Raw genomic sequence first — 26,873 nt, forward strand, 5'->3', positions numbered from 1 at the left:
AGATTTTCCCAATGCAATGTGTCTTTTGATTTCTTGACTGCCGCTTCCATGGCTGTTGATTGTGGATCCAAGTAAAATGAAATCCTTGACAACTTCAGTCTTTTCTCCATTTATCATGATGTTGCTCGCTGGTCCAGTTGTGAGGATTTTTGTTTTCTTTATGTTGAGGTGCAATCCATACTGAAGCCTGTGGTCTCTGATCTTCATTAGTAAGTGCTTCAAGTCCTCTTCACTTTCAGCAAGTGAGGTTGTGTCATCTGCATAACACAGGTTGTTAATGAGTCTTCCTCCAATACTGATGCCCCGTTCTTCTTCATATAGTCCAGCTTCTCAGATTATTTGCTCAGCACACAGATTGAAGAGGTATGGTGAAAGGATACAACCCTGACACACACCTTTCCTGGCTTTAAACCAATCAGTACCCCATTGTTCTGTCTGAACAACCACCTCTTGATCTATGTAAAGATTCCTCATGAGCCCAATTAAGTGTTCTGGAATTGCTGGTAAGTAAGAAGCAGAGTTACATACTGCCGTTTCATAAAGGGACTAAAGATCAACCGTCTGTCACTGCATATGGGAATTAAAAAGGGATTAAACAAAGGATAACCATGGCAATTTACAAATGTGTGCAGGACACACACAGAATGCAGAAAACACTCAAGGTACACGTAAGGATCCCAGGGCCTTACACTGTCATATAATGGAGAAAGAGTACGACTTTCTGTAGCAAAGCAAACTAAGTTCAAATGGCAACAGATTTCATACAACAAAACAATTCAAAGACAGGAATGAGTAGAGAAACAGAACTAATTTCAAGATTCAAACATATAATCTAAAAAGCTATTGCAATGCTCCAGTATGTTATCAACACCACTAGTTGGCAAGTGAGAAAAGCCAGAAAATGACTGCGGATAAAATGTGATTTATGCTCTGAAGATTTTCATGTTGTTGTTGTTGTTAGGTGCTGTTGAGTCAGTTCCAACTCATAGCGACCCTATGTACAACAGAATGAAACACTGCCTGGTCCTGTACCATCTCACAATCATTGCTATGTTTGAGCCTGTTGTTGCAGTCATTGTATCAATCCATCTTGCTGAGTGTCTTCCACTTTTGCAGTGACCCTCTACTTTACCAAGCATGATGTCCTTCTCCAGGGACTGGTCCATTCTGATAACACATCCAAAATATGTGAGACGAACTATTGGCATCCTCGTTTCCAAGGAGCATTCTGGCTGTACGTCTTACAACACAGATTCGTTCATTTTTCTGGCAGCCCATGGTATATTCAATATTCTTCGCCAACATCATAATTCAAAGGTATCAATTCTTCTTGTCTTCCTTATTCATTGTCCAGCTTTCACATGCATACATGCATACAGGCCAACTGAAAATACCATGGCTTAGGTAAGGGGTACCTTAGTCTTCAAGGTGACATCTTTGCTTTTTAAACACTTTAAAGATGTCATTTGCAGCAGATCTGGCCAGTGCAGTATGTCGTTAGATTTACTGACTGCGGCTTCGATGGGCGTTGATCGTGGGCCCAAGTAAAATGAAATCCTCGACAACTTCAGTCTTTTCTCCGTTTATCATGATGTTGCTTACTGGTCCGGTTGTGAGGATTTTTGTTTTCTTTATGTTGAGGTGTAATCCATACTGAAGGCTGTAGTCTTTGATCTTCATCAGTAAGTGCTTCAAGTCCTCTTCCCTTTCAGTAAGCATACTGTTTATCAATTATCCTAAATTTTATGAATATTCTATCAAATTTACTTACATTAGTAGAGCCATACAATTAACTACAAAAGGAAACTAATTTTTATTAAAAAAAAAAATCATAGGAACTGCTTTTTTCCCAAACATAATAAATGAAAGGACTTCATTGCAAAACCGTCTACCTCCGGATTTAGATAACTGACAAAATGGTTCCCCCTGCTGTCCATGAAAGGTAATGATATAAAGTTGCTTTTAAATGTTTTTAAAGAATTAGGTTTGTCCACTTTGAACATTCATCATCATCAGTTCTTGCATGACTTCCTGAACATAAAGATATAATATGTAAAACAAAAGGAAAAATAAACAAGGGATCATTCCCTTTTCTTAAAAACAAAAATAGTTCCATTCTAGAAGGTAGCTATTTAAGAATGTTCTTTTAACCTTCTTCCATGTTTACCTGCATACGGCTCTCCTTAAAGACCATTTCTTCTCATTTCCCACCAACACCAAAGCCAATCTCAGCATTATCTGTATTACCCCTCTGCCTGAAATATTCTTACCCTTATAGCCTTAAGGGTAATTCTCTCCCTTCCTTCAGATCTCCACTGAAATGGCATCTTCTCAGTGAGCCCCTCCTAGCCATCCTATCTAAAATGTCAACCTCATATACCATGTAGAGCTTTGTAGGCCATTGTAAGGACTTTGACTTTTACTCTGAGTAAAACGGGAGGCCTGTGGAGGGTTCTCTATAGGGTCTCTATGAGTCGGAATCGACTTGATGGCACTGGGTTTTGTTTTGTTTTGTTTTTTGGTGGAGGGTTCTGAGCAGAGGAGTGATATAATCTGGCTTATGTTTTAAAAGGAATACTCTGAATGCTGTGTTGACAACAGACTGTAGGGTAATTAATAAATAAAGAGACCAGTGAGGAGGTTACTGCAGTAATTCAGGTGAGAGATGAAGGCAGCTTATGCTAGAGTGACACCAATGGAGATGGTGAGAAGTGATCAGATTTTGGATATATTCTGAAGATACAGCCAACGGAATTTCCTCATGGACTGGATGTGGGATGTGAAAAAAATATTCACCAAGGTTTTTGGCCTGAGCAACTGGAAGGAGAGTTACCACTGCCTCATGTGGGGGAGGCTGCAGGTATAGCAGTTTGAGATGTTAAGTTTGAAGTGTCTATTAGACATCTAAATGGAGATGTTGAGTACATAGCTGGCTATACAAGTCTGAGTTGGGAATAAGAGGTCTAGATTAGAAATACGAATTTGGAAGTCATCTGCATATAAACTGCATTTAAAGCCAGAAAATTGGATGAAATCGCCAAGGGACTGATATAGATCAGGATTTCTCAACCCTGGTGATACTGACAGGTTGGACTGGATAATGCTTTGTTGTGGGGGGCCACCCTGTGCATTGCCGGTTGTTTAGCAGCATTCCTGGCTTCTACCCACTAGGTGCCAGTAGCACCTCACCCCAGTTGTGACAAGTAAAACGTCCCCTGGGGGACAAATCCCCTGTTCCCTGCCTTCCCCCCGTTGAGAACCACTGATGTAGAATAAAGAAGACCAAACGCTCTAACATTCTACCATGCCCTTTCATGTCCCGGTTACAGAACATCATTTCACTACTTTCTTCTCAGCACCCCAAACCAACTTATTCCCTTGTCCTTGCCCTGTTATCTACAAACCTTAGTTCAATATCACCATCCACTTTACCTACTTACACTTAGCTGTTGAGCACTGCAGGAGACAAGTTATACATTCTTATTCCATGTAGTGCCACACATTTTTAGTCTCTGACTTTAGCTGAGGCTTCCAAAATACTGTGATGTGTCCCTAAGCTGGTTTCTCCCATCCCATACAACAGCTATTCAAACCTTTACCATTCTCTTTAAGACTGACGATCTATTCTCATTATATGTTGATTATTTATTTGTTAACTGACTTTCTCCCCAACCAGAGAGTAAGTTCACTGCCTCAGTGTTGGAACATAATGGACCCTCAGTGGATTCTTTAATTTATGTACGAATCATCTTCACCTCCACCTTTTGTTGGTGGCCTATTTCATACAGTAAACTGAGACCATCAGGAATAAACTCTACCCAATATCCTGCACCCACAATTACAAATTTAGCTTTATCTGAGGACACTTTTTCACCTCGTCTTTAGGTCTTGCTAACATAAATGATGACTTCAAATGACATCAAATAAAATATTCAAGAATCAGCTTTCCTCTTAACTGACCTCTAGTAAGTACCTGATATGGGCTACACACTGTGCAATCCTGAGCTGTACCTGAGACCGTGAACCACTCCCTAATCCTTGAAACTCCTTGTGTCACTGGGTTCAGTGACACCAGTTTATTCTGGTTTTCTCCTTCCTCTACTGCTAGGGCTGCTCCCAACCCTTTACCTACCCCATAAAGGTAGGTGGGTATTTCTGAAGGTTCTAACCTTGGCGTTCCTCTCTCCTTCTATTTGTGTTTATATTTTTTTTTTCTCTGTGGACTAGCTCATTCGTGCTCAAGGCTTCCACAGCTACTACTTATGCTAAAAACTCCCAAACCCACGTGCCAAAGACAAACCTTGTTCCTAAGTTCTAAACCCTTTGCTTTCAACAGCCTGGTAGTCATCCCTACTCAGATTTCCCAGAGGCACCTCAGCATGTCCAAAACTGAATCCATTTGCCCCCTATATATATTCATCTTCCTGTATTCTCTATCGTTTCTTCATTCTTTTAATAAGTATGTGCTACAAACTATGGTAGGCAACGAGAATACAAAAACATGTTAACTGCTCAAAAGGAACTCTAGAGAGAGAGAGTAAAAATAATAATATAACCCAATATGTAAAAAGATGGAGATATGCACAAGGTGCTACAGAAGTGTAAGAATGAAGAGGGGGAGTTAGGGAAGATATCTTGGAGGATTTAATGCATGACTTGAATCTTCGCAGAGAAGCAGGAGTTAGCCAGGCAAAACCAGCCTGAGTCAAAGCGCAGCTCTAAAAAGGAACAGGCTATCTACAGGCAATTTAGAACATAAAATCCAAAGCAGGGTGTGGCAGCCATAAACCTGATCATACAGGACCTTCTCAGCCATACGAAGAGACTTATATTTCATACTAAGTGTGACCGGGAACTTCATTTTTAAGCAGGAGGACAATGTGGTAAGGTTTCTGTGTCAGATACACACTTCTAGCAGTTGTGTGGAAGGGTCAAGATAAGAGGCAGTTAGAGGGCTAGTGTAACAGTCCAGACAAGAGGAAAGCCTGCATAAAGGGCAGTGGTGGTAAGATTAGAAAGAAGAGATAGAACAAAAAAATAATTAAGAAGCTAAGGTAGTGGGACTTCCTAATTAGTTAGCTATCCAGAGGCCGAGGTCAAGGAGGAGTGAGGATTTAAGACAACTTCTGGCCAGTTTTCCAGCTTTCCTAGAAAAAGCACCCACAAATCAGTAAGAATAAGAAAATAAACCCAGTAGAAAGACAGCAGAGTATTGTTCTGGGATGATGAAAAAGTTTTGAAACAACACTATGAATGCACTAAGTGCCACGGACCTAAACACTTCAAAATGATTAACTGTCTCTTATGCAAATTTCCCAATATTAAAAAAAAAAAAACAGGCAAAGGCTATGTAATCAGGTAATTTACAGGAAAAAGAAAAAGGCTATAAAACAAATTTAAAAAACACCTGAATTTCACCAGTAATCAGAGCAATGAAAATTAAAACAATGGGATACCATCCCCATTCTCACCCCGCAAAAGATTCACAAAATTTTAAACGATTGGTACTATTCAATGTTAACGAAGGTGTGGGAATATAAACATTTCTATACGCTAATGATGGAACACAGTTTAGAACAGCTCTTTTGGGCAGCAATTTAACAGTATATTATCAACACACAAAATACACATTTCCTTTGAACCAGCAACTCTACTTATAAGAATGCAGCCAACAGAAATATTCCCACTTATACACAAAGCTCTATACAAGAATGTTCACTGTAGAATTGATGTAAACAAGAATATGAAGAACCTAAACATCCGTCTATACCCATTGCCATCAAGTCCATTCCAACTTTCTCCCTCGGAGTGGCTAGTGGGTTTGAACTGCTGACCTTTCAGGTGGCAGCCAAGCGCTTCACCACTGGGCCACCAGGGCTCCTTCCAAACATCCATCTATAACCAAAACCAAACCAAACCCAGTGCTGTCGAGTCGGTTCTGACTCATAGCGACCCTACAGGACAGAGTAGAACTGCCCCACAGAGTTTCCAAGGAGCGCCTGGCAGATTTGAACTGCCGACCCTTTGGTTAGCAGCCGTAGCACTTAACCACTACGCCACCAGGGTTTCCCATCCATCTATAACCAACCCACTACCATCCACGTATAGGGAGGGGTTAAATCAATTGTGATAATCCATACTACAGAAAAGTACCCTATGACCTCAAATATATATGAAATGAAATGGAAAAATTTCTAAAATATATATTTTTTAGGGGAAAAACTAAATCACAGAACAATGTGCATATTTCCATTTATATTGAAGAAAACACGAGTCTACATATGTTTGTAAATGCACAGAAAAAGACCTGGAAGAATAACAATAAAACTTAAATTTGGAGAGACGAGTAGAATGGAACAATGGAAAGGGTAAAGAGAGATTAGTTTTTCACTCTAACAAAGTGTATAGTTTGATTCCCCCCCAACAAACATCAATTACCTTCATAATTTTAAAAATGAAAAACTTGATAATGTGTGTTACATGTGGCGTGTGACTAACTGATAAACAATTTGATAAGTAAAATAGATCCAATGGCTAATCCAAACCAAACCCTGTGCCGTTGAGTCGATTCCGACTAATAGGTGTTTAATAAATAAAGACTACTGGTAAGCATCTTTTAAAATTAATTATTCTCATATGTGTTTTACACACTGACCAAAGGGCTTGCATTTGCCTGTGACCCTTTGTGGTTGGGCAAGCCCACTCCTTCAGCATTCATGCTACTCAAAACTACACTTAAAGAATTAATTTTCTTTTCAATGCAGAAGTCATATAAATTGATGTTTCCCATCCTTACATCTTTAATTTTCTTCAAAGGTCTTTTTAAAAACTCCAATCAATTTTTACCATTCCCAATATGAATAGTTGTAATAAAATTTAAGTGATTTAAAAAAACAATCAGGAGAGAGGGTGAGAAACTTTTTGACCCATAATTTAACTAAAACTTGGCTTTTAGTCATTGTTTCTTAACATACTGTACTCTTTGAACATCTTAAGAGCATAAAATATTTTTCCTTTTTTCAAATAGCAAGTATTAACAAATTCTTTGACTGCTTTTTAACATTCTTTTACTTCTGAAACCAAATCCTTCCAAGTGATTTTTAAGTGGCTTTTGGGCCCATCATCGTTTTCTCCCATATCACATACGAAAGAATGACTAACACAGTGAAGTGAGAGGAAATGTCACTTCTGACGTTATGTAAAGATAGAAACGAACGTTTGCTTTCAGTAGAGCATCCCTTTCATACCTAAGGTCGAGAAAGAGGAAACTAATTCATTTCGACTAGTGGGTGATTATAATTGAGCCTTTTTATGACTTGCCAATCCAGTAATTTAAAAAACATTTTCGCTTTACCATGTCAGAGAAGACAAAGCATTTCAGCATCCCCATTAAAACAGTAAAACCATTCTTACGTTCTTAAAGAGTGTTGCAGGTGCCATTTCAGATCCAGTTAGTGTTCGTAAGAGGAACATTGGCCAAGATGACACATTCATCTGGTACCCTATTTTATAAAATAAATTAGATACCATGAAAAAGTCTCCCTGTGATATTACAGCAAGTCTGGTATAAAAAATAGGCTTCATTCACCATTATTTCTGTAGAGAATGACTTTCTCATCTAAGAATGAAGGAGACGGGAAAGAGGAGCAGATGTACTCTCCTCTCAGCACTATTGTTTCCACTAAACTATTTGGCCACAATGCCAAATAGTGGAAGTAGAAACTCTCATTTTAGAGAAGTCACTGGGTACAGTTCACCAACAAACACATACATGTTGGGAATGGGCCAGAATACTAGGGCTGATCCAAGTCAGAGCCTAAGGGGGCTTTCAACAGCAACATAAGCAGACCTACAGCTGCAAAAGACTTCCAGCTCCTCTTTTTCCTCAGAGGCCCTGGCTTCTTTCCTTTCAGAAAAAGACAATTTTCTGTCAAAACTCAGTGAACATATACTTACAATGCTGTGTTTCATTGTATGTAAATTTTACCTCAAAAGAAAAAAAACCATAAATAAACATTATACTCTAGTTAATGATATGTGTGCTAAAGTATTTAAGGGAAGTGTGCTGATACCAATAACTTACTCTAAGATGCATTAAAAAATAGGGTGGATTCATGGATCAACAGAGGAACAAATAGATGGGCAGATAAGTGATAAAGCAAGTACAGTAGAATGATAATGGCAGAGTCTAGGTGGTGGTTATGCCGGTGACCTCTGAAGATTTCTTTCACCTTTTCTATGTGCTTGAAATTTTTCAGAAAATATGTTAGGAAAAAAGATAAATCTCACTTTCACAATCTATACACATAGTAAAGATGACATTCTTTTAGAATTTTTATCAGATGCCGGTCAAAAGCTACTCGATAGGTGCCTTTCCTAGAGATTTTACCAAGTAACGATAAGGTTAATAGCATCTGGCACATGCGGCAGGGAACAGGGGTCTGCTAATTTTACTGTTTTTTTGGGGGTTGGTGCAGGGCAATCTGTTTCATGCAATACTGGCCTGCCTTCACGTCAGAATTGGAGAGAACCTGCCACGCACCCTGATGGATAGAGGAATTAAGATGGGGAGGCACATGAATCACTGACAACAGGTCCATCAGTAGGACAAAATATGAAAAGAAAAGTTAAGACAGAAAGTCATCCCATAATAAGCCTGTACCAAAACCTCTATAGTCAGACTAGGAAAATAATCGGTGCTTGGAAAAAATCAAGAGGGTGATTTGTTACATACTCTCTTATAATAAATCAGTATTAGTATTGATGTCTAATAAATATTTATCCTCAGCATGGGTTTTCTACACTGTGGTTAGAATACTGGATAATAATCATTCTCTAGTCCTAATGCCTTTCTCTTCACCCCCATCTTACCCTCCTACTCCACCATGCCCCATGGTTTTCCTTAATCTAAAATTTTTAATTCTGTCATTGCCTAAAGACAAACATAAATTAAAAGGCAAAAAAAAAAAAAAAGATTAAAATGCACATATAAAGCTCAAAAACAGACAAAACTAATCTATGATGTTAGGAAGTCTGGACAGTGGTTACCTCTGTGAAGAAGGAGGTAATGACTAGGAGTCAGCAGGAGGGGGCTTCTGGGTGCTGATAATGTTCTATTTCCTAATTGAGATGCTGGTTATACAGGCACGTTCATTTCTAAGCTTTATACTTATGATCTGTGTACTTTTGTATGTTAAACCTCTTTAAAAATCTTTTAAATAACAACCTTTAAGGTTTAAATAAAAGCAGCTAATGAACAAATTAAGAAAAATTGTATATTTTGTAGTATGTACTGCCAAAATATATACTAATAAGAACATATTGCTATGTATTTCGTTCACATTTTTTAATTAATAAACTCTAAAAGTTTCAAAAAAAAAGAGAATGACCATAAACCTGGCTGTCTCTGAAATGCTGACAAACACAACAGTTGCATTTTCTTTAAACAAAATGCAAAAATATATTCCCACGTCCCAAACGGAGAAATAAAATCCAAACAGGGAAGCACTGAGCTCCAGGTGTATACTTACATCTCTTGCAGAATTCTGCCTGATTTAATAACATTATAAAAATAACAAAAAATGTGAATGATATGAAGAAAGAAGGCAAAAAGCAGAAAGCACACATGCTCTTTACTCCTAAACTATCTTCTTGGAATAACACAGCTCCTACTAATTTTTTAACGTGTTTTAAGCCAAATTAGGTATAATTAACAACGAGAGCAAGGATAGTATAAAAATACTGCTGAAAGAGTAGTTCTTATTAATATCTTAAATTTTTGGTTCTCAGGGAATTTTTCACTAATAGAAAACAAAAAAATTCTGCTCTTTGAGTTTACAGTAATTTTCATTTTCAGCACTGTAAACAAGAACCAAATAAAAACCAATATCCACCATTCTCTGAGAATGCAGAATAATAATAAAATAGACGAAATCACTTAATTTTTACAGAATATCATGGTACACCTAATTTTTAAAAAGAAAAATCTCATCCAAAATTAGAGTTGCATACTTTTTACCTTTTACAAACTTGGCCAAAATTCAAAGCTCCATACTTCGAGTCTTAAAAACCTTAGCTAATGGTGCCTAGTGAGTCCCCTGCAAGTGGGTGCTTGAGGGCTGCCAGGCTTTGTATGGGAGAATGTTATGTATATACTGCTTAAAATATCACGTGGAGGTATGTCTTACAAACATTTTCTGCCCGACAAAAAAAAAAAAAAAAAAACCTTAGCTAAAAGTTCCATCCTCCTTTTCAGAGCCCTAAGGTACCTAAAGCTATTCCTCTCACTGTAATTTCTTCCCACCGTGGGTGTGATGAAATTCCCCAGTTGGGAAGTGGAGCCTGGATATGGAGTCATAACCTTTCCCTGTGCTCACCCATAGCGAAAATGCTGAGTGGCTCAGTGGGACAGTATCAAGAGAGGAAGTAAGTTGTTATCAAATGCTACAAATTTTTTCCCTGGCAGGGTTTCTGAGTCCGAATATGTAATCCAATAGAGCTGCTTTTGACATTTCAAATTTAAAGATTCAGCATGAGTCTTGCCCTGGAGTGGGGAACCTTCAGCACACATAATATATGGTCCTGAGCTCTTCTTTCCTGGTACATTTCTCCACAGTAACCATCTGACCATCTATTAGCAAGAATGCCTAAGAGATTTTTAAAAGATCACTTAAAACTATTTCTACCGAATATTACATTAATAAGAAAATGTTCTTTTAAAAACTACTTATCCTTACCCAGTGGGGGCTGAAGTAAGTCCCCTTCCTTTTCACATGTCCCAACAGGTTGTATGTCCGGGGAATCAACAAGTCTCCAAAAGTCATTCCGGTTGTCACTACCATCTAGTCTTAACCGTAACCTGGCACCAGTAATGCCAACAACTGTGGCAATACACACCGAAGTAATGTTGCGAGGGTCACGGGCTTCCAATTTCATACCAACTTTGAAGTCATTAGTTGGTGGAATCTTGGACTATATATAAATAAAATTTTGTTAAAATGCATCAACTACAGGAAAAACAAATAGTTATGTAACCAGAATACCCGAGGAATGTTTTAAGTAATAGTCAGCAGACAGCGAGAAAAAGGGTTACAAGGGTCAAAAAAGAGATCTTCTCTAAACTCTCACCTTGGCTTAACATGTAGCATAAAAACACCAACCACTGCTGGTCTAGCTCATCTCCCCACTTCCAGGCAACCCAAATACAGCCTCTAAAATGCATCTTGGCTGGTTTTCTAAGATAAGAATCTGACTAAGCCATTCCCCTTGAAATAAGTCAATCAACAGCTCATCACTGCCTAAAGAGAAAGTCCAATTTCTCAGCACAGTTTAAAAGTTCACACACCTTTAACCTCATTCCCACACTATTGCCTCTATCCACTCTGTGCTCCAGCCACCCCATACTGTCCCTCAACACTAAGGCTCTTTCACACCCACGTGCCTTTGCTTCAGGTATTCTCTCTGAGTTAAATATGCTTCCCTTCATGCCAACCATCTCAGAGAGCAGCTCTTCTGTGAGCCTTCCCACTACAGACTTATCACACTTCTCATAATTATTTATTTACATGTCTATCTTTCCCTCCAGATGGGCAGTCGTAAGGGCTTCTTAGTATACCTGACAGAGTAAATTCTTAATGAATGCAAAGAGACCACCTGGCTCCTAACTGGCACTACCACAATCCCACTATCTACTCACACTACCAGAACCTAACAGTCACACAGACACCCCTGAACAAGTTTATACGAATATTTATAATATACACAGAATTTAGCATACCTGTCTGAAATACTCTGGAGGAGCACTTACAGATCTGGTCTCTTTCAAGTAACTGTCCCATTGGAAATCATCTGGGGGGAAAAAAAGTGTTTTTAGTACATAAATATATACACTAACTTGCTTTCAGGAATAAAACGGATTTTATTTCCATACTTCTCAAAAAGTGCTTCCTAAAAAGCAATTTCAAACTTCCCATGATTACTAGCACAGGAATAAAAAATATAACAATTCCCTAGTAATAATGGCTCTGATATAAATTACAACCCAGCTCCTCTCAATATAATGAGAGCTATAGCATGGTGATTCTAAACATGTGGACTCTAGAAACGAAAGAAAATTTTATGATCGCAAATTCTACTCATCTCTCTCTGATATAAATTTACTCAAGAAATGTGTTTTCATCATTTCATCCCATTAATGTGAAGGTGCATCTTGGTTTATCATGGGGAGCTGAAGGTGTTTAGGTGTGTGGTCTAACAGAATTTTATCCCTGCAATGCTTTATGGAAGGAAAAATTTGAGAACCAGACTAGTTTTTCAATCTAGTATTAGATCTCCAACCAGCGTGTCAAGAAGATGGTGGCAGAACAAAGCAGTCATTGGTGCAGTCACTGATACAGATTGTTTTAATGATCTACATTTTCAACAGCCTCTTGCTCTCTTCTCTCTCCCTCACTTAGTTTTTACAATATCATGCTAGAGGAAAAGATCTTAAATAAAGATTGCCAAAAAGCTACAAAGTAGGGATGGTCCTTCTACAGTCAGGAGTACTCACCTCTCACCCATTTTTGAATATATGATGTTTAGAACGAAGACCCATGATAAATTTCCAAAAAGGTCACATGGTGGTAAAGACTGGAACGAGAACCAAGACTCCTAGCCAAACCCAAGGAATATGGCCTAATCATCTACTTCTCCTTAAAAGGAAAAGACAAAGACAAATAGAATAGAAAATATATATAAATAATCACTAATGATATTTTGGAAAACCTGGTGGCATAGTGGTTAAGTGCTACGGCTGTTAACCGAATAGTCGACAGTTCGAATCCACCAGGCACTCCTTGGAAACTCTATGGGGCAGTTCTACTCTGTCCTATAGAGTCACTATGAGTCAGAATTGACTCAGCAGCAACTGGCTTTTTAATAATATTTTAGTGTCTGTGATGTTTCACGTTTCCCTGGTGGCATAGTGGTTAAAGAGTTTGGCTGCTAACCAAAAGGCTGGTAGTTTGAATCCACCAGGTGCTCCCTGGGAACCCTATGGAGCAGTTCTACTCTGTCCTATAGGGCCGCTATGAGTCGGAATGGAATCGACTCGACGGCACTGGGTTTGGTTTTGGTGATGTTACAGTGGTATAGTGCTGCCCAAAATACAAGCCCATTCATGCCTTTCAAAACCTTACAACTGATTCTGCAGAATGTGGGCATCCACGCAAGATATAAAATTATGGTTCTAAGAAAGTAACTGCTAGTTCACTAAAAATCACATCCCAGAAAACTGCCTGTCAAAGGTAAATCCAGGTATCCTGAGACAAACTACAAGCTGAGACTCTTACTCACTGATGACTTCCTTTTTTTTTTTCCTCTGGAATTGGTCCTTTATTCTTTTTTATATAATTTTTATTGAGCTTTAAGTGAACGTTTACAAATCAAGTCAGTCTGTCACATATAAGCTTATATACACCTTACTCCATACTCCCACTTATTCTCCCCCTAATGAGTCAGCCCTTCCAGTCTCTCCTTTTGGGACAATTTTGTCAGTTCCTAACCCTCTCTACCCTCCTATCTCCCCTCCAGTCAGGAGATGCCAACACAGTCTCGAGTGTCCACCTGATACAAGTAGCTCACTCTTCGTCAGCATCTCTCTCCTACCCACTGTCCAGTCCCTTCCAGGTCTGTTGAGTTGTCTTCGGGAATGGTTCCTGTCCTGGGCCAACAGAAGGTTTGGGGACCATGACCGCCGGGATTCCTCTAGTCTCAGTCAGACCGTTGAGTCTGGTCTTTTTATGAGAATTTGGGGTCTGCGTCCCACTGGTCTCCTGCTCCCTCAGGGGTTCTCTGTTGTGCTCCCTGTCAGGGCAGTCATCGGTTGTGGCCGGGCACCATCTAGTTCTCCTGGTCTCAGGATGATGTAGTCTCTGGTTCATGTGGCCCTTTCTGTCTCTAGTCTCAGTCAGACCATTATGATGACTTCCTTTTATTATATAAAAAATGTAATAAAAGTGAAACAATCTAGACATCCTCTTAAAGTTGAATGGTGCTTTACACAAGCTGTCTGACTGTCTTTTTCCTCCCCAGAGTGAGATTAAGGTGTGGCTGCCCTAATTTGGAAAAGTTCAATCACTCAACCTCATCTATAATCAGAATCCATAAAATTAGAAGGTTGGGAGTGGGGGACTCTTTAACAAAAAATAAGTGCGTCCTTCATGTTCTCTTTCAAAACATTTCTGGCCCAAAGTATCAGCAACAATCAAGTTATTTTAACAGCCATTCCATGCTTGAAGCAATATAAACTGTAAAATAAAAAAGATTGCTTTATAACCTAAAGACATCCTTATACAACACTGAATTATTTTAGGTGTCTCTCAGGAATAAGATCACCTATTTCTAAAATTACAATAACATTTCACGCTGTATACTTTGTGTGGCTTGAGCACTTCAATTCATGGTACCAGCCAGACTACCAGACACTGAGAGAGAGACTTGATAGTATTGAAACTTCATGTGAAGTTTAATTCTCACGAACCATGAGGTTTTTCTATACTCTTCATTTCCTCGTTTAAAAATTTTGGGTTTGACAGTTCCTCTTCCTGGGAAGATCTATATTGCCAGACTCTTCTGTATCCTTCAAGAAATATTACCCACACAGACATACATACAGTGGAGTACTGATAAATATTTAACAACTGGCTCTCCAGAAAATACAAAAAGCCTGACTGCAGATTTCCGGGGTATAAATACTATAATCATGGCTGATTGCAAGGTGCCAAGGTGAAGTCACCAACCACGAAGTTGAGAAGATATGTGCACAATTGGTTCTCCCAAGCCAGTGTGAACTAGCTCTAGCATACCAACATTATATATGCATGTATATATACATAATTATATAAACCCTTTGCCATCAAGTTGATTCCTATTCATAGCGACCCTATAGGATAGAGCAGAACTGGCCCATAGGGTTTCCAAGGAGCAGCTCGTGGATTTGAACTGCTGACCTTTTGGTTAGCAGCCATAGCTCTTAACCATTATGTCACCAGACCCCTACAGTGTATATATGGTATTAAGCATTGTAGTTGCCATCGAGTCGATTCTGACTTATGCATAATGTTTTACACCTTGCTTTTTTTTTTAACTTAAATAAATCTCAGAGATTGTTCCATTAAAAAATAAAAAAATAAAAAACTGGGCTTCTGGAAGGAGGGAGCGGGCTGACTCACTGGGGGAGAGTAAGTGGGAGTATGTAGTAAGGTGTATATAAGTTTATACGGTGAGAGACTGACTTGATTTGTAAACTTTCACTTAAAGCACAATAAAAATTATTAAAAAAAAAAACTGGGCTTGATTCCATATCCGGATAACATGAAGCCAGCACTACACCACCGTGCAGAGAGGCATGCAACAGAGTGTCATGAATATGGACACTGGAGTCAGACCTGCCTATTTCCAATCTGGCTCTGTCTCTTACTAGCTATATGACCCTGAGCAAGTCACTTCACTTTCTCAGCCTCAGTTCTTTCACCTATAAAATGGGGAGAGTGCAGGTAGTTCTTGACTTACGACATATTCAAGTTATGATGAACTGTACTTATGACCGTCCGCTTTTTATTTTTGTACATCTTATCGTTAGTAATGTGTACCACATACAATGCTGTAGCATATAATTTGCTGATGTTATCATTCTTATGCCAGCCCCCAAAAGACAAAGAAAGATCAGATATATAAAGACACTGATAATAATAAAAGGCAATAATAACGAATACTTTTTAAAAAATGAGGTATTTGACTTATGTCAGAACCAACTTATGACAGGCTTGTCAGAACGGAACCCTGTCAGAAGTCGAGGACTACCTGTAACACACATGGTATTAGGTATTTCGAGAATTGAATGAAGTAGCATACATGTAAATCACTCAATAAATGGTATATTTTATTATTACAAAACTAAAGGTCATAGTTGTACCCAAATTTATGAATACTGAATAGCTTTGTCAAAAATGAAAATTAAGATCTATGGCTCCAAAATTAAACTGACCAGGATGTTCCTCTCAGTGACCTAGCACTAACCTGACAATCAGTAGACCCAAAGTTCTAATTGAAGCTCTACCACCATATGATCTTGGATCACATTTTAAAAAGAACTAAACAAACCATGAATGGGGAAAAAATCTGACCAGGATGTTGTTAGGGAGTCAATGCCCCAGGAGAAAAGGAGTGTCAGTTGAAAACAATGACTGGGAAACTAAAACCACCTCACATTTATACCCCAAAGAACTAAAACTAAAACTCTTCCATAAATCACTTACATTTGTTTCTAAAAAAAAAAAATCAATGACACTGGAAAATACTTAATCCATCTCCCTAATTTGATTTTTTTAAAACAATCTCTCCCTATTGTGTCTGAATGGGCGGTAATTTGAGCTAGCGAATCTTTATATCAGTGCTTTAAATATAGTCATTTTCTATCACATTGCTGGCCAATGACCAAATGTAGCATTTATCATCTGGAGTCTTAATTTTTTTCTTTTTTCACAAGGCAAAACCTTCAGTCTCCCTTGACAAAATTGTTCAGCTTGACTGCTCATAAGCTGACCCTATCAATAACAGGGAAAATACGCATAGCTCCAGGCTTTACTAATTTAGATTTGACTCCTTTACTGTTGTAATACTCTGCCAAGAGCCAATATAGTCAGAAAGTCTTAGCTAAGCCTAAGGATCCAGTTTGCCTCTGTATCTTGCCCTCACTGACAGATGGGAGGCTACTTTGTCTCAGAAAAGAGGCCTGGAAACTGATACATCTGTCCACGAGACAGGTGTACATATATAACCTTGTGATCTGATTATGTTAGTCACAGATGCCCAGGGTCCCTCTTCTTGTCATGTACTCTATTCTAGTCCACACATTAGACCCAACACCTTTTGGCACACTGAATATGATCTTTATGAGCCCCCTGGTCTTCTCCAGAGTAATTCACGATCCCAGTGTCTTCTTCCACCAGTGCTAGGCTTGGATTCACAAGCTATGTGAAGAAGATGGGCAAAACATATGGAGTTGAAAGTTTCTCCATTGAATGACCAGCACTCTCAGCTAAATGATCAGCACCCAATATTTCACAGCATTTATCACAACTATTAATGTCTATCTTCCCCTCTAAGCTCAAAGAGGGCAGGAATCATGTTTGTCTTGTTTGTTCATCACTGGATTCCCATAGTAAACTGCCAGTATGTTTCGGGCACTGTCACAGGTGTTATAGATGCAGCAGTTAATAAAACAGACAAAACTCCTGGCCCTCTTGGAGCTTATCTTCTAGAGCTCACTCACTGATTTCTAAGATGAGGTGTTAGAGTTCAAGCCCTGAGAAATATTTGCAGCTGTCGTCTCAATTAAGTAATTTCATTTTTTTAATCAAAAGTTTGAGAATTTTGAAGTAATGATTTTAACCTTTGAAAAACTCATTTGTGTTCCTTGAAATCAATGCTTCTGAATTAAAAAAAAAGCTTTCTAAATACTTAAGCTATTTTATATATATATGGGCAAGTCCTATTTGCTAATTTACAAAAGCATCAGTTTCTGCATTTGAAAAAGATCAACTGTCAAACATGATGTTAGGGAGGTAATCAATATGCCTATATATAAGGTTGGGGGAGCTCAGATTGTATGATAAACATTCTTTTTTTCATTTGAAGCCATAAAAATTTGCAGTCTTCCGATTGCCTCAAATTAAAGCTGGCCTAAAGCCTTTGTTTAAAAAGTCATTTTATATTACTACATCCAAGTCTGATCTTTCTACTGGTATTATTTCTTCAAAGCCCACAGCTACCAAACATTGTTTGAAACTATAATTCAATATGTCCTAAAGCATTTCTTACGTATAGTTGGACATTCTCCCTCAAAAGAGTTTTATCTTTCACTAACTAGATAAAAAACAAGTAGACAAGAATTATTTTAGGTGAAGGGAAGGACAACACACTATACAGAAGTCAGCACAACTGGACTAAACCAAAAGCTAAGAAGTTTCCTAAACACAACCAAACACTTTGAGGGACAGAGTAGCAGGGGTGAGGGTCTGGGGACCATGGTTTCAGGGGACATCTAGGTCACCTGGCATAACAAAATGTATCAAGAAAATGTTTTACATCCCACTTTGGTGAATGGTGTCTGGGCTCTTAAAAGCTAGCAAGTGGCCATCTAAGATGCATCAGTTGATGCCAACCCACCTGGAGCAAAGGAGAATGAAGAACACCAAAGACACAAGGAAAATAAGAGCCCAAGAGACACGGAAAGGGCCACGTGAACCAGAAACTCCATCAGTCTGAGACCAGAAGAACTAGATGACTTCCCTGACAGAGAACACAACAGAGAGTCCCTGATGGAGCACGAAAAATGTGGGGTACAGAACTCAAAAGTAAAAAGGCCAGACTTAATGGTCTGACTGAGATTGGAGGGAGCCCAGAGGACATGGCCCCAAGACTCTCTGTTAGCCCAAAACTAAAGCCATTCCCAAAGCCAATTCTTCAGACAAAGATTAGACAGGACTATAAGACATAAAATGATACTGGTGAGGACTGTGCTTCTTAGCTCAAGTAGACACACATGACTAAGTGGGCAACTCCTGTCCGGAGATGAGATGAGAAGGCAGAGAGGGAAACTGGTTGAATGGACACAGGAAATACAGGGTGCAAAGGAGGAATGTGCTGTCACATTATAGGGAGAGCAACTAGGGCCACGTAACAATTTGTGTATAAGTTTTTTTTATGAGAAACTGGCTTAATTGTAAACTTTCACTTAAAGCACAATAAATAAAAAGGGTTTTATCTTGCGTTGTTTTCCTGGTTGTTCATAGTTTTGCATGAGGAGTGGGTTGGGGAGGGAAAAAGTTGTAAAGTCCATTGCTATACGGAGTTGAACTCCACATCTTTACCTATACATTGAAAGCCTTATCATCAATATGGTAGAAAGACTTAGAAAGAGGAATGAATTGCATCATGGATCTCAAAGCCTTACAAACACACAGCAAGCATTTACTCAATCTGAATCTTTCTCCCCTCACTTGTCTCGGATCCTAGATACAAAGCCTACTACAAGAGACCCACCACCCAGAAATAATTCAATTACATCTTTACAATTTGCCACAATCCAAATCCCACCCCCAATATCAAGTAGTTGTAACAGATGCCATGGTCATTAACACTAGGAAACAATAGTGAGAAATTGATAAAAACTACATCCCTTTGTATTAGCTAGGGGTGGGGTAGAGGGAAAGACAGCAGGTGCTCCAGCAAGGTTAACAGCATGAGCAGAGACCCAGAGGCATGGAACAACATGACAAGCTTGGGATTTGCAAGCGGTGCTGTATGGCTACATATGGCTGAGCAGCAGGAGACAAAGCCTGAGAGAGATGCAGTGGCCACATCGTTAAAGACCGCACTAAATTTGGAAGATTCTGGTATCCTGTGGAAGTTATAGAGAGGCACTGAGGGATTTTAATGGATGAAATTTGAGATTCAGAAAAATCATTCTAGGAGCAGTGTGGGAAAGGGCCAGAATGGAAGCAGGCCTACTAAGGACTAGTACGATAATCTAGGAGAGACGTGATAAGAGCCTGAACTAAGGCAGTGGCAGAAAAAGTGGAGTAGAAAGGAAAAACAAACGTAGTGTTAAAGGAGAGGAGTATCTAAGACCTGCATGAGCAAGCAAAGGATAATCACTAGGTGTCTGGCTTGGGCAACCGAATGATGGTGATGGTATAATGCACCAAGTCAGAAATGTAGGACCCAGTCTGGAGGATAGGGAAAAGGTAAGTGTGGTTCAGGACAAGGTAATTTTGATAGCCCTGGTGGCACAGTGGTTAAGCACTCAGCTGCTAATCAAAAGGTTGGTAGTTCAAATTCACCAGCTGCTTCTCGGGAGAAGAATGTGGCAGTCTGCTTCTTTAAAGATTACAGCCTTGGAAATCCTACGGGGCAGTTCTACTCTGTCCTTTAGGGTCACTATGAGTCGGAATCAACTCGACAGCAGTGGAGTTTTTTTTTTTTTTAATAGGACAATGACTTGGAGGTATTCCTATTCAACCAATGAGGGTCTGTAGCTAAGAAGAAATGTATAGGCAGGACACAGATTTGGGAAACTTTAGCAAATCAACGGGTTGAAATAAAAACTTCAAAAGAGGTCACCCAGGAAGAATGTATACGGTGAAAAGAGCAGAGGTCTAAGAACAGAATCTAAAGTGCTGACATTTAAATGATCAGATGAGACTGACCGTAGGTCAAAAATTGTTCAATATTGACCATTTCATATGGTTCAAACTTAATAAAAATGACAAATCAAAAAATTAGGTAGAAGATGTCAAGAGAGTGATAACAAAAAGCAAAGAAAAAGGGTTTGGGAGCACTGAGTAAAAGAAAAAATAATCTAGAGATGTCCAGTAAAACATGGACCAAAATGTGTCTACTCAATTTGGCAACACAGAGGTTGACTGAATTTATCAGTAACAGTTTACCCAAGGGGTGAAGATGGAGCCCAAGTTACAGGAAATGGGGGAAGAACTGGAAGTGAGGAAAGAGCACCCATGAAAACAAGAAGTTTGGCTGTGAAAAGAAGCAGGGAGAGAGGGGCTAGAGGGCTCAAAGAAGGTTACTTTTTGTTTTTTTAAACTGTTTTCAGGAGAAGGGCATTTTTAAGATGTGAGAGTTTTGAATAAGTTCAATGGCTGTGGAAAAAGAGCCAGTACAGATTAAAGAATCAAAAGAAGATTTAAAGCAAGGTCCTTGAGAGGGCAGGAAAGGCTGGGGCCCAGGATAGGGGACATTTCTGCCCTCCCCTCCCACTGGAGACAGAAAGGATCGGAAAGAGATAACGGAGAGAGCTAGTCACAAAACACTGCATATTTTTATTATTCCATTTATATAAAATGTCCAGAGTAGGCAAATCTATAGAGATATAGATTAGTGGTTGCCTAGGGTTGGGAGAAGAGGGAGAATGTGGAATGACTGCTAATGGGTACAGGGTTTCTTTTTGGAGTGAAGAAAATGTTCGAAAACTGATTATGGTGTTGGCTGCACAACTCTGTGAATATATTGAAAATCACTGAATTGTACATTTTAAATTAGTGAATTGTATGGTATGTGAATTATATCTCAATAAAGCTTTTATATTTAAAAAAAAAAAAAAGAGAGAGAGGAATTCGTGGGGATGAGGAGGTACATTCTAACCTAACGGCCTCCATAGGGAGTTGGAGGGAAGAACTGAAGAACAAATAAGGCCAATGGGAAACGGAGCTAAGGAAGCACTGAGGGCCCAACTACACTGAGAGTTCCTATGGGATTACCTCTACAGGAAGGAGCCCTAGTGGTACAATGCTTAATTGCTGTGCTGCTAACCAAAAGGTTGGCGGTTCAAACCCACCCAGCAGCTCCATAGGAAAAAGACCTAGAGAACCCTATGAGACAGCTCTACTCTGTCATCTGTCACATGGGTTCACTATGAGTCAGAACCGAATCGATGGAACAACAAACGTGCCATGCCATAGGCAATCTTCATGTGGGAAGAGAAAATCATGGGGTGAACTACCCTAGGATTGGGGTGGCAAAGACAAGAGGTAAGAGGTCTGCCTGGAAATCTCTGGTAAGTACAACAGTTTGCTACAGTTTTTTGTTTTTTTTTTTAATTCAGCCTTTTATGTGCATATGACTTAAGGAAATGTTCTCATTTTCCTTAACGGTAGGGGGAATGGGTTACATTCTATCTCCTGAGTCCCTGATGTGGCATTATACGTATGTCGTTCATAATGAGGAACTTAAACAATGAATTAATAACTCAGGGTTAATAAAGTTAATGTTTTACTGAACACTTTACAATTCACCTAAGAACTATGTTAGGTGTTTTATATTTATTTTTTCCATTTAATCCCCATGAGGTAAGTGCTATTATTATCTCTGTGCTACAAAGCAGAAAAAAAGGCTGAGACACACTGAGTAATTTTCTAAGGTCACACAGCCAGTAAGGAGTGAGGCCAGGATTCTAGAACAAGTCTGTCAGACTTCCCTTAGCTCTTAACCACTGCCTTCTGACCATCAAAGAAAGGATTTTTCACTGTGATTCTAATGTTAGAAGAGGGCTTTTTTATTAATAATCAAATTATTTTAAATTGGTAATAGATGGTAGTTAATAACTGGATGTCTATAATTTGTCAAAATTTGCACTGAAATACACAATTATCTTTTTACTTAATCCTAAACCAATTTATCTCTAAGCAAAAACAAAGTAAAATTTTCAAAATAAGATACACTTTTTTGACCTTCCCTATTGCTTAGATTTTATTTTTATAGAAAGTTATTGTACATATACTGTACCAAAAGCAGAAAGAAAAGAGTTCATATTAACACTGAGTGAGGAATACAAATATACTGTATTAAACTACTTTAAAACCTACCATTTTGTGATGGGAAATCTGGCAACGATTATGGGTGATGACTGCACAACATGATTAATGCAATTGATATTACTAAATTGTACACCTGAAAAATGTTAAATTGGCAAATGTTGTGTTACATATTTTATTACAACAATAAAAAAAAGTGTGAAAGGGGTAGCTATCACATAGAATACCATTGGAATAAAAAAAAATTGAAATACCACTGATGAAACTTGTACCTTATTGCTCGGGGGGACTGCGCAGCGGTGAGACAGGGGTAAGAAGATGAGACGGGGTAGGAAGACGAGTCTTTCCCTATTGTATATCCTTTTGTGTCTTTTGAATTTTGAACAATGTGAATCTTATCCACCGAAAATTTAAATACAAGAAATTTAAAAATCAAATTACAAATAAATAAGGGCCAAAGGTAAAAAACAAATAAAAAACCCACCAGTTTGCACAGAAGATGTGCCGCCTGAGGGAGGACTTCTATCTTGATTCCCCTTCTTAACATCCATTGAATCTAAAAAAATAATAAAAATAATTAGCAATAATGGATGGTCACAGTAATTTGAAAGAGAACTTTGAAAAAATATAAACTAAATTTTCTAATATTAGCCAGTTTTAATTTATAATTAATATCCTCATTTTCTACATAGGACTTATCACTTTCTAATATACTATGTACATTATAGGAGTCCCTGGGTAGCACAAACAGTTAAGTGCTTGGCTATTAACTGAAAGGTCAGCAGTTCAAATCCACCCAGAGGCACCTGGGAAGAAAGGCCTGGAGATCTACTTCTGAAAAGTCGTAGCTATCGAAAACCCTACGGAGCCCAGTTCTACTCTGAAACACATGGGGTTGTCATGAGTTGGAATCGACTCGATAGCAACTGATTTTTATTTTTAAATGTACTTTATAATTTCCTCATTTATTTTGTTTATTGTATGTGTCTTAGTCATCTAGCACTGCCTTAACAGCAATACCACAAGTTGATGGCTTTAACAAAGAGAAAATTATTTCCTCACAGTAAAGTAGGCTAAAAGTCCAAATTCAGAGTGTCAGCTCCAGGGGAAGGCTTTCTTTGTCGGCTCTGGAGGAAGGTCCTTGTCCTCAGTCTTCCTCTGGTCGAGGAGCTTCTCAGGCGCAGGGATCTTGAGTCCAAAGGACATGCTCTGCTCTTGGTGCTTCTTTCTTGGTGGTATGAGGTCCCTCACTCTCTGCTTGCTTCCTTTTCATCTCTTGAGAGATAAAAGGTGGTGCAGTCCACACCCCAGGGAAACTCCCTTTACCTTGGATCAATGAGGTGACCTGAGTAAGGGTGCTGTTACAATCCCACCCTAATCCTCTCACCATAAAATTACAATCACAGAATGGAGGACAACCACTCAATACTGGAAATCATGACCTAACCAAGCTGATACACACATTTTGGGGGGACATAATTCAATTCATGACATTCCACCCTTTGGCCCCCACAAAATCACATTCTTGCAACATGCAAAACATATTCACCCCATCACAGCATAGCAAAAGTCTTAACTCCAAGTCCAAAATCCAAAAATTCCTCTTCATCTGTGAAATCTAGAATACAAGTTATCTGCTTCCAAAGTACAATATCAAAACAGGCACAAGCTAGACATTTCCATTACAAATGGGACAACATGGAGGAAAAGAAGGGATAACAAGCACACATTACATTAGCCTTTAAAGCTTTGAAAATAATCTATTTTCTGAGACAATTTACACAATAGCCCTGCCCTTCAGACTCTAAGTATTCACCACACTCTCCGGGTTCTGAGCGGAGACCCCTCGACCCTGGGCTTCAGCTCCGCCTTCCAGGCCCGCTGGGACAGCAACTCTGCTCCCTCGGCTTTAGGCGCACCATCCTCCTAGTCCATCTGAGTGGTGACTCCACCCTTTGAAGCCCGTGAAGTCACAGCCATACCTTTTGAGACTGAGGCAGCTCAGCTTCTTGTGTTCCTTGTCTGTTGAGCTTCTGTTTTCTGGTTTCTTGGCGTCTCGGCTACTCAGGCCTCACACCTGCATCTGTCCTGCTGCGGCAAGTGTCCCAAAGCTCAGTAGCTCCACTGATAAGTGCCCATAGGCACCCCACTCCTCCAGGAAGCCTCCTAAACAGAGGCACTCAGCTCTCTCGCTCCGTGGGTCTGCTTCAGTGCCATCTCATGCTGGTCTCTTGGTTCTGCTGCTGCTGGTTCTCTGCTGTTGTCGAAACTCTATCCAGTCACAGTTTCAAAACCGCTTCCACATTTTAGGTATCTGTTAGAGCAGCACCCCACTCTCTCGGTACCAAATTCTGTCTTAGTCAGCTAATGCTGCCGTAGCAGAAATACCACAAGTGGATGGCTTTAACAAAGAGAAATGTATTTCCTCACAGTCTAGTAGGTTACAAGTCTAAATTCAGGGCGTCAGCTCCAGAGGAAGGTTTTCTCTTTCTGTTGGCTCTGGAGGAAGGTTCCTTGTCCTCAATCTTCCCCTGGTTGAGGAGTTTCTCAAGCACAGGGACCCCAGGTCCAAAGGACGTGCTCCGCTCCTGGTGCTGCTTTCTTGGTGGTATGAGGTCCCCCACTTTCTGCTTGCTTCCCTTTCCTTTTATCTCTTGAGAGATAAAAGGTGGTGCAGGCCACACCCCAGGGGAACTCCCTTTACCTTGGATCAGTGAGGTAACCCGAGTAAGGGTGGTGTTACATTCCCATCCTAATCCTCTCAACATAAAACTACGATCACAGAATGGAGGACAACCACACATGGCCTAACCAAGTTGATACACACATTTTGCAGGGGGACATAATTCAATCCATGATAGTAATGTAAGCTGAATGTAAACTCCAAAGGGGCATGGACTTATTTTATTTTGTCTGTTTTGTTCACTGTGGTATCCTTCGTGCCTAGAACAGGATCTGGCATGTAGACCACTCTCAAGCATACATCGGATGAATGAATCAACAAATGAAACTAGATGATCTTCACAATATTAATACATGCTCTAAGGATAATGTAGATACTTTTGAGAATTCAAAATGTAACAGGGATGCTAAACTACAACATAATAAAGAGACGAATGAATGTATTTAACAGTCTAGGCAGAGTTTTTTCTCTGGACCAAGCTATGGAGCTCAAACAGCACTGGATCTTGTAACCTCACCAAGCTTAAGATACTGTATCACTTCATCTGTATATATTACAGTGCTGCTAACCAAAAGCTCGGCGATCTGAACCCACCCAGCAGCTCCCATAAAGATTACAGCCTAGAAAAAACCCTATGGGGCAGTTCTACTCTGTCACGCCGGGTTGCTATGAGTAGGAACTGACTCGATAGCACCTAACAACATCATCTCTCAAATGACTCCTTTTAAAAAACTTAATAACACTGTCATTACACCTAAAAAAAAGTAACCATAATTCTTTAGTATCACCAAATAACCAGATAATGTTCTTATTTCCCCAACTATCTTAATTATTTTAACATTGTTGGAATTAGGTTCAAATAAAGTCCATACACAGCAATTTGATGACATATCTCTTAAGTCTCTTTTGATCTATAGGTTCCTCCTCCTCCTCTCTTTTTTTTTTTTTTTCCTTCCCCTTGCAGTTTTTTTGCTGACAATACCAGTTGGTTGGTCCTTTAGTTTTCCAGTCTGGATTTTGCTGGCTGCCTCCCCGTGGTGTTGTGTCCTTATGGCCCTTGTATTTCCTCTAATTGGCTTTTTAGTGTTTTGATCCTGAAGAGCTTAATCTGATTCAGCTTTGGCTTTTTAAAAAGGATCTATGGATGATGCCAGGTGTACCACTCAAGGTAACAGATCTACTTTGTGGTTATGACTGACTCTTTAAGATATGTGAACATTTGGTGGGGGGCAAATGGGCTGCTTTGTATTTAAATGATTTGACTAGTAAAACAAAGTGCATATTTATATTTACTAAATAGTTCTATAGTAATATTTTCTAACAGGAAAGAAAGTGGAACTGTAAAGGCATGGCTCCTGCTCTAGAGCAGCTTAGAATCTAGTTAGAGAGGCTTACATTAACCTAATATACTTGACAAAATTAGAGTATAGCAGAGGACAGCATTCAGCCAGAGAAAAAGTCATGGAAGGCACAGGACTTGAATGGGGTTTTGAAGGAGGAACAAGATTTGGAAAGATAGAGATATGAAGAATGTATTATGGGAAGGAAAATACAGTACAAAGCAGAGATTGCAAATGAGTATGAATGATACAGCCATGGGGTAGTAAGCAGACTTCTCACTGGAACAAGGCAGAATGAATCATTTTTTTAAATCACTCATATTAGAGTTAGGAAATTTGGATTCTAACCTTGGCATTGTCACAGATTGCTGTATGACCTGTTCACTTAACCTCTCTGAGTTTGGAAGGGAAGACAAAACTACCTTTAATAACTATTTCAGTTCTAAAATTCTAAGTACCTATCACCTCCTATAGCTT

General features: G+C 39.2%; 1 protein-coding gene across 8 annotated transcripts in view; it reads right to left on the bottom strand.

Moving 5' to 3' along the window:
* Nucleotides 1-26,873, bottom strand: part of SCML2 (Scm polycomb group protein like 2) — a 107,547-nt gene that overhangs the window by 66,690 nt on the left and 13,984 nt on the right. For 5 of the 8 annotated variants that reach the window (XM_064278055.1, XM_064278054.1, XM_064278053.1 and 2 more), the window contains 4 exons: nucleotides 22,858-22,929; nucleotides 11,777-11,847; nucleotides 10,737-10,971; nucleotides 7,414-7,502 (listed from right to left, as the gene is read on the bottom strand). In XM_064278055.1, the coding sequence (XP_064134125.1) occupies nucleotides 7,414-7,502; nucleotides 10,737-10,971; nucleotides 11,777-11,847; nucleotides 22,858-22,929 (467 nt within the window). Of the gene's footprint in view, nucleotides 1-7,413; nucleotides 7,503-10,736; nucleotides 10,972-11,776; nucleotides 11,848-12,550; nucleotides 12,693-22,857; nucleotides 22,930-26,873 lie in introns of those variants that run through there. The other 3 variants (XM_023555181.2, XM_064278056.1, XM_064278057.1) reach the window with 3 other exon arrangements.

Source organism: Loxodonta africana, chromosome X (genome assembly GCF_030014295.1).
Source record: "Loxodonta africana isolate mLoxAfr1 chromosome X, mLoxAfr1.hap2, whole genome shotgun sequence".
NCBI lineage: Eukaryota > Metazoa > Chordata > Mammalia > Proboscidea > Elephantidae > Loxodonta > Loxodonta africana.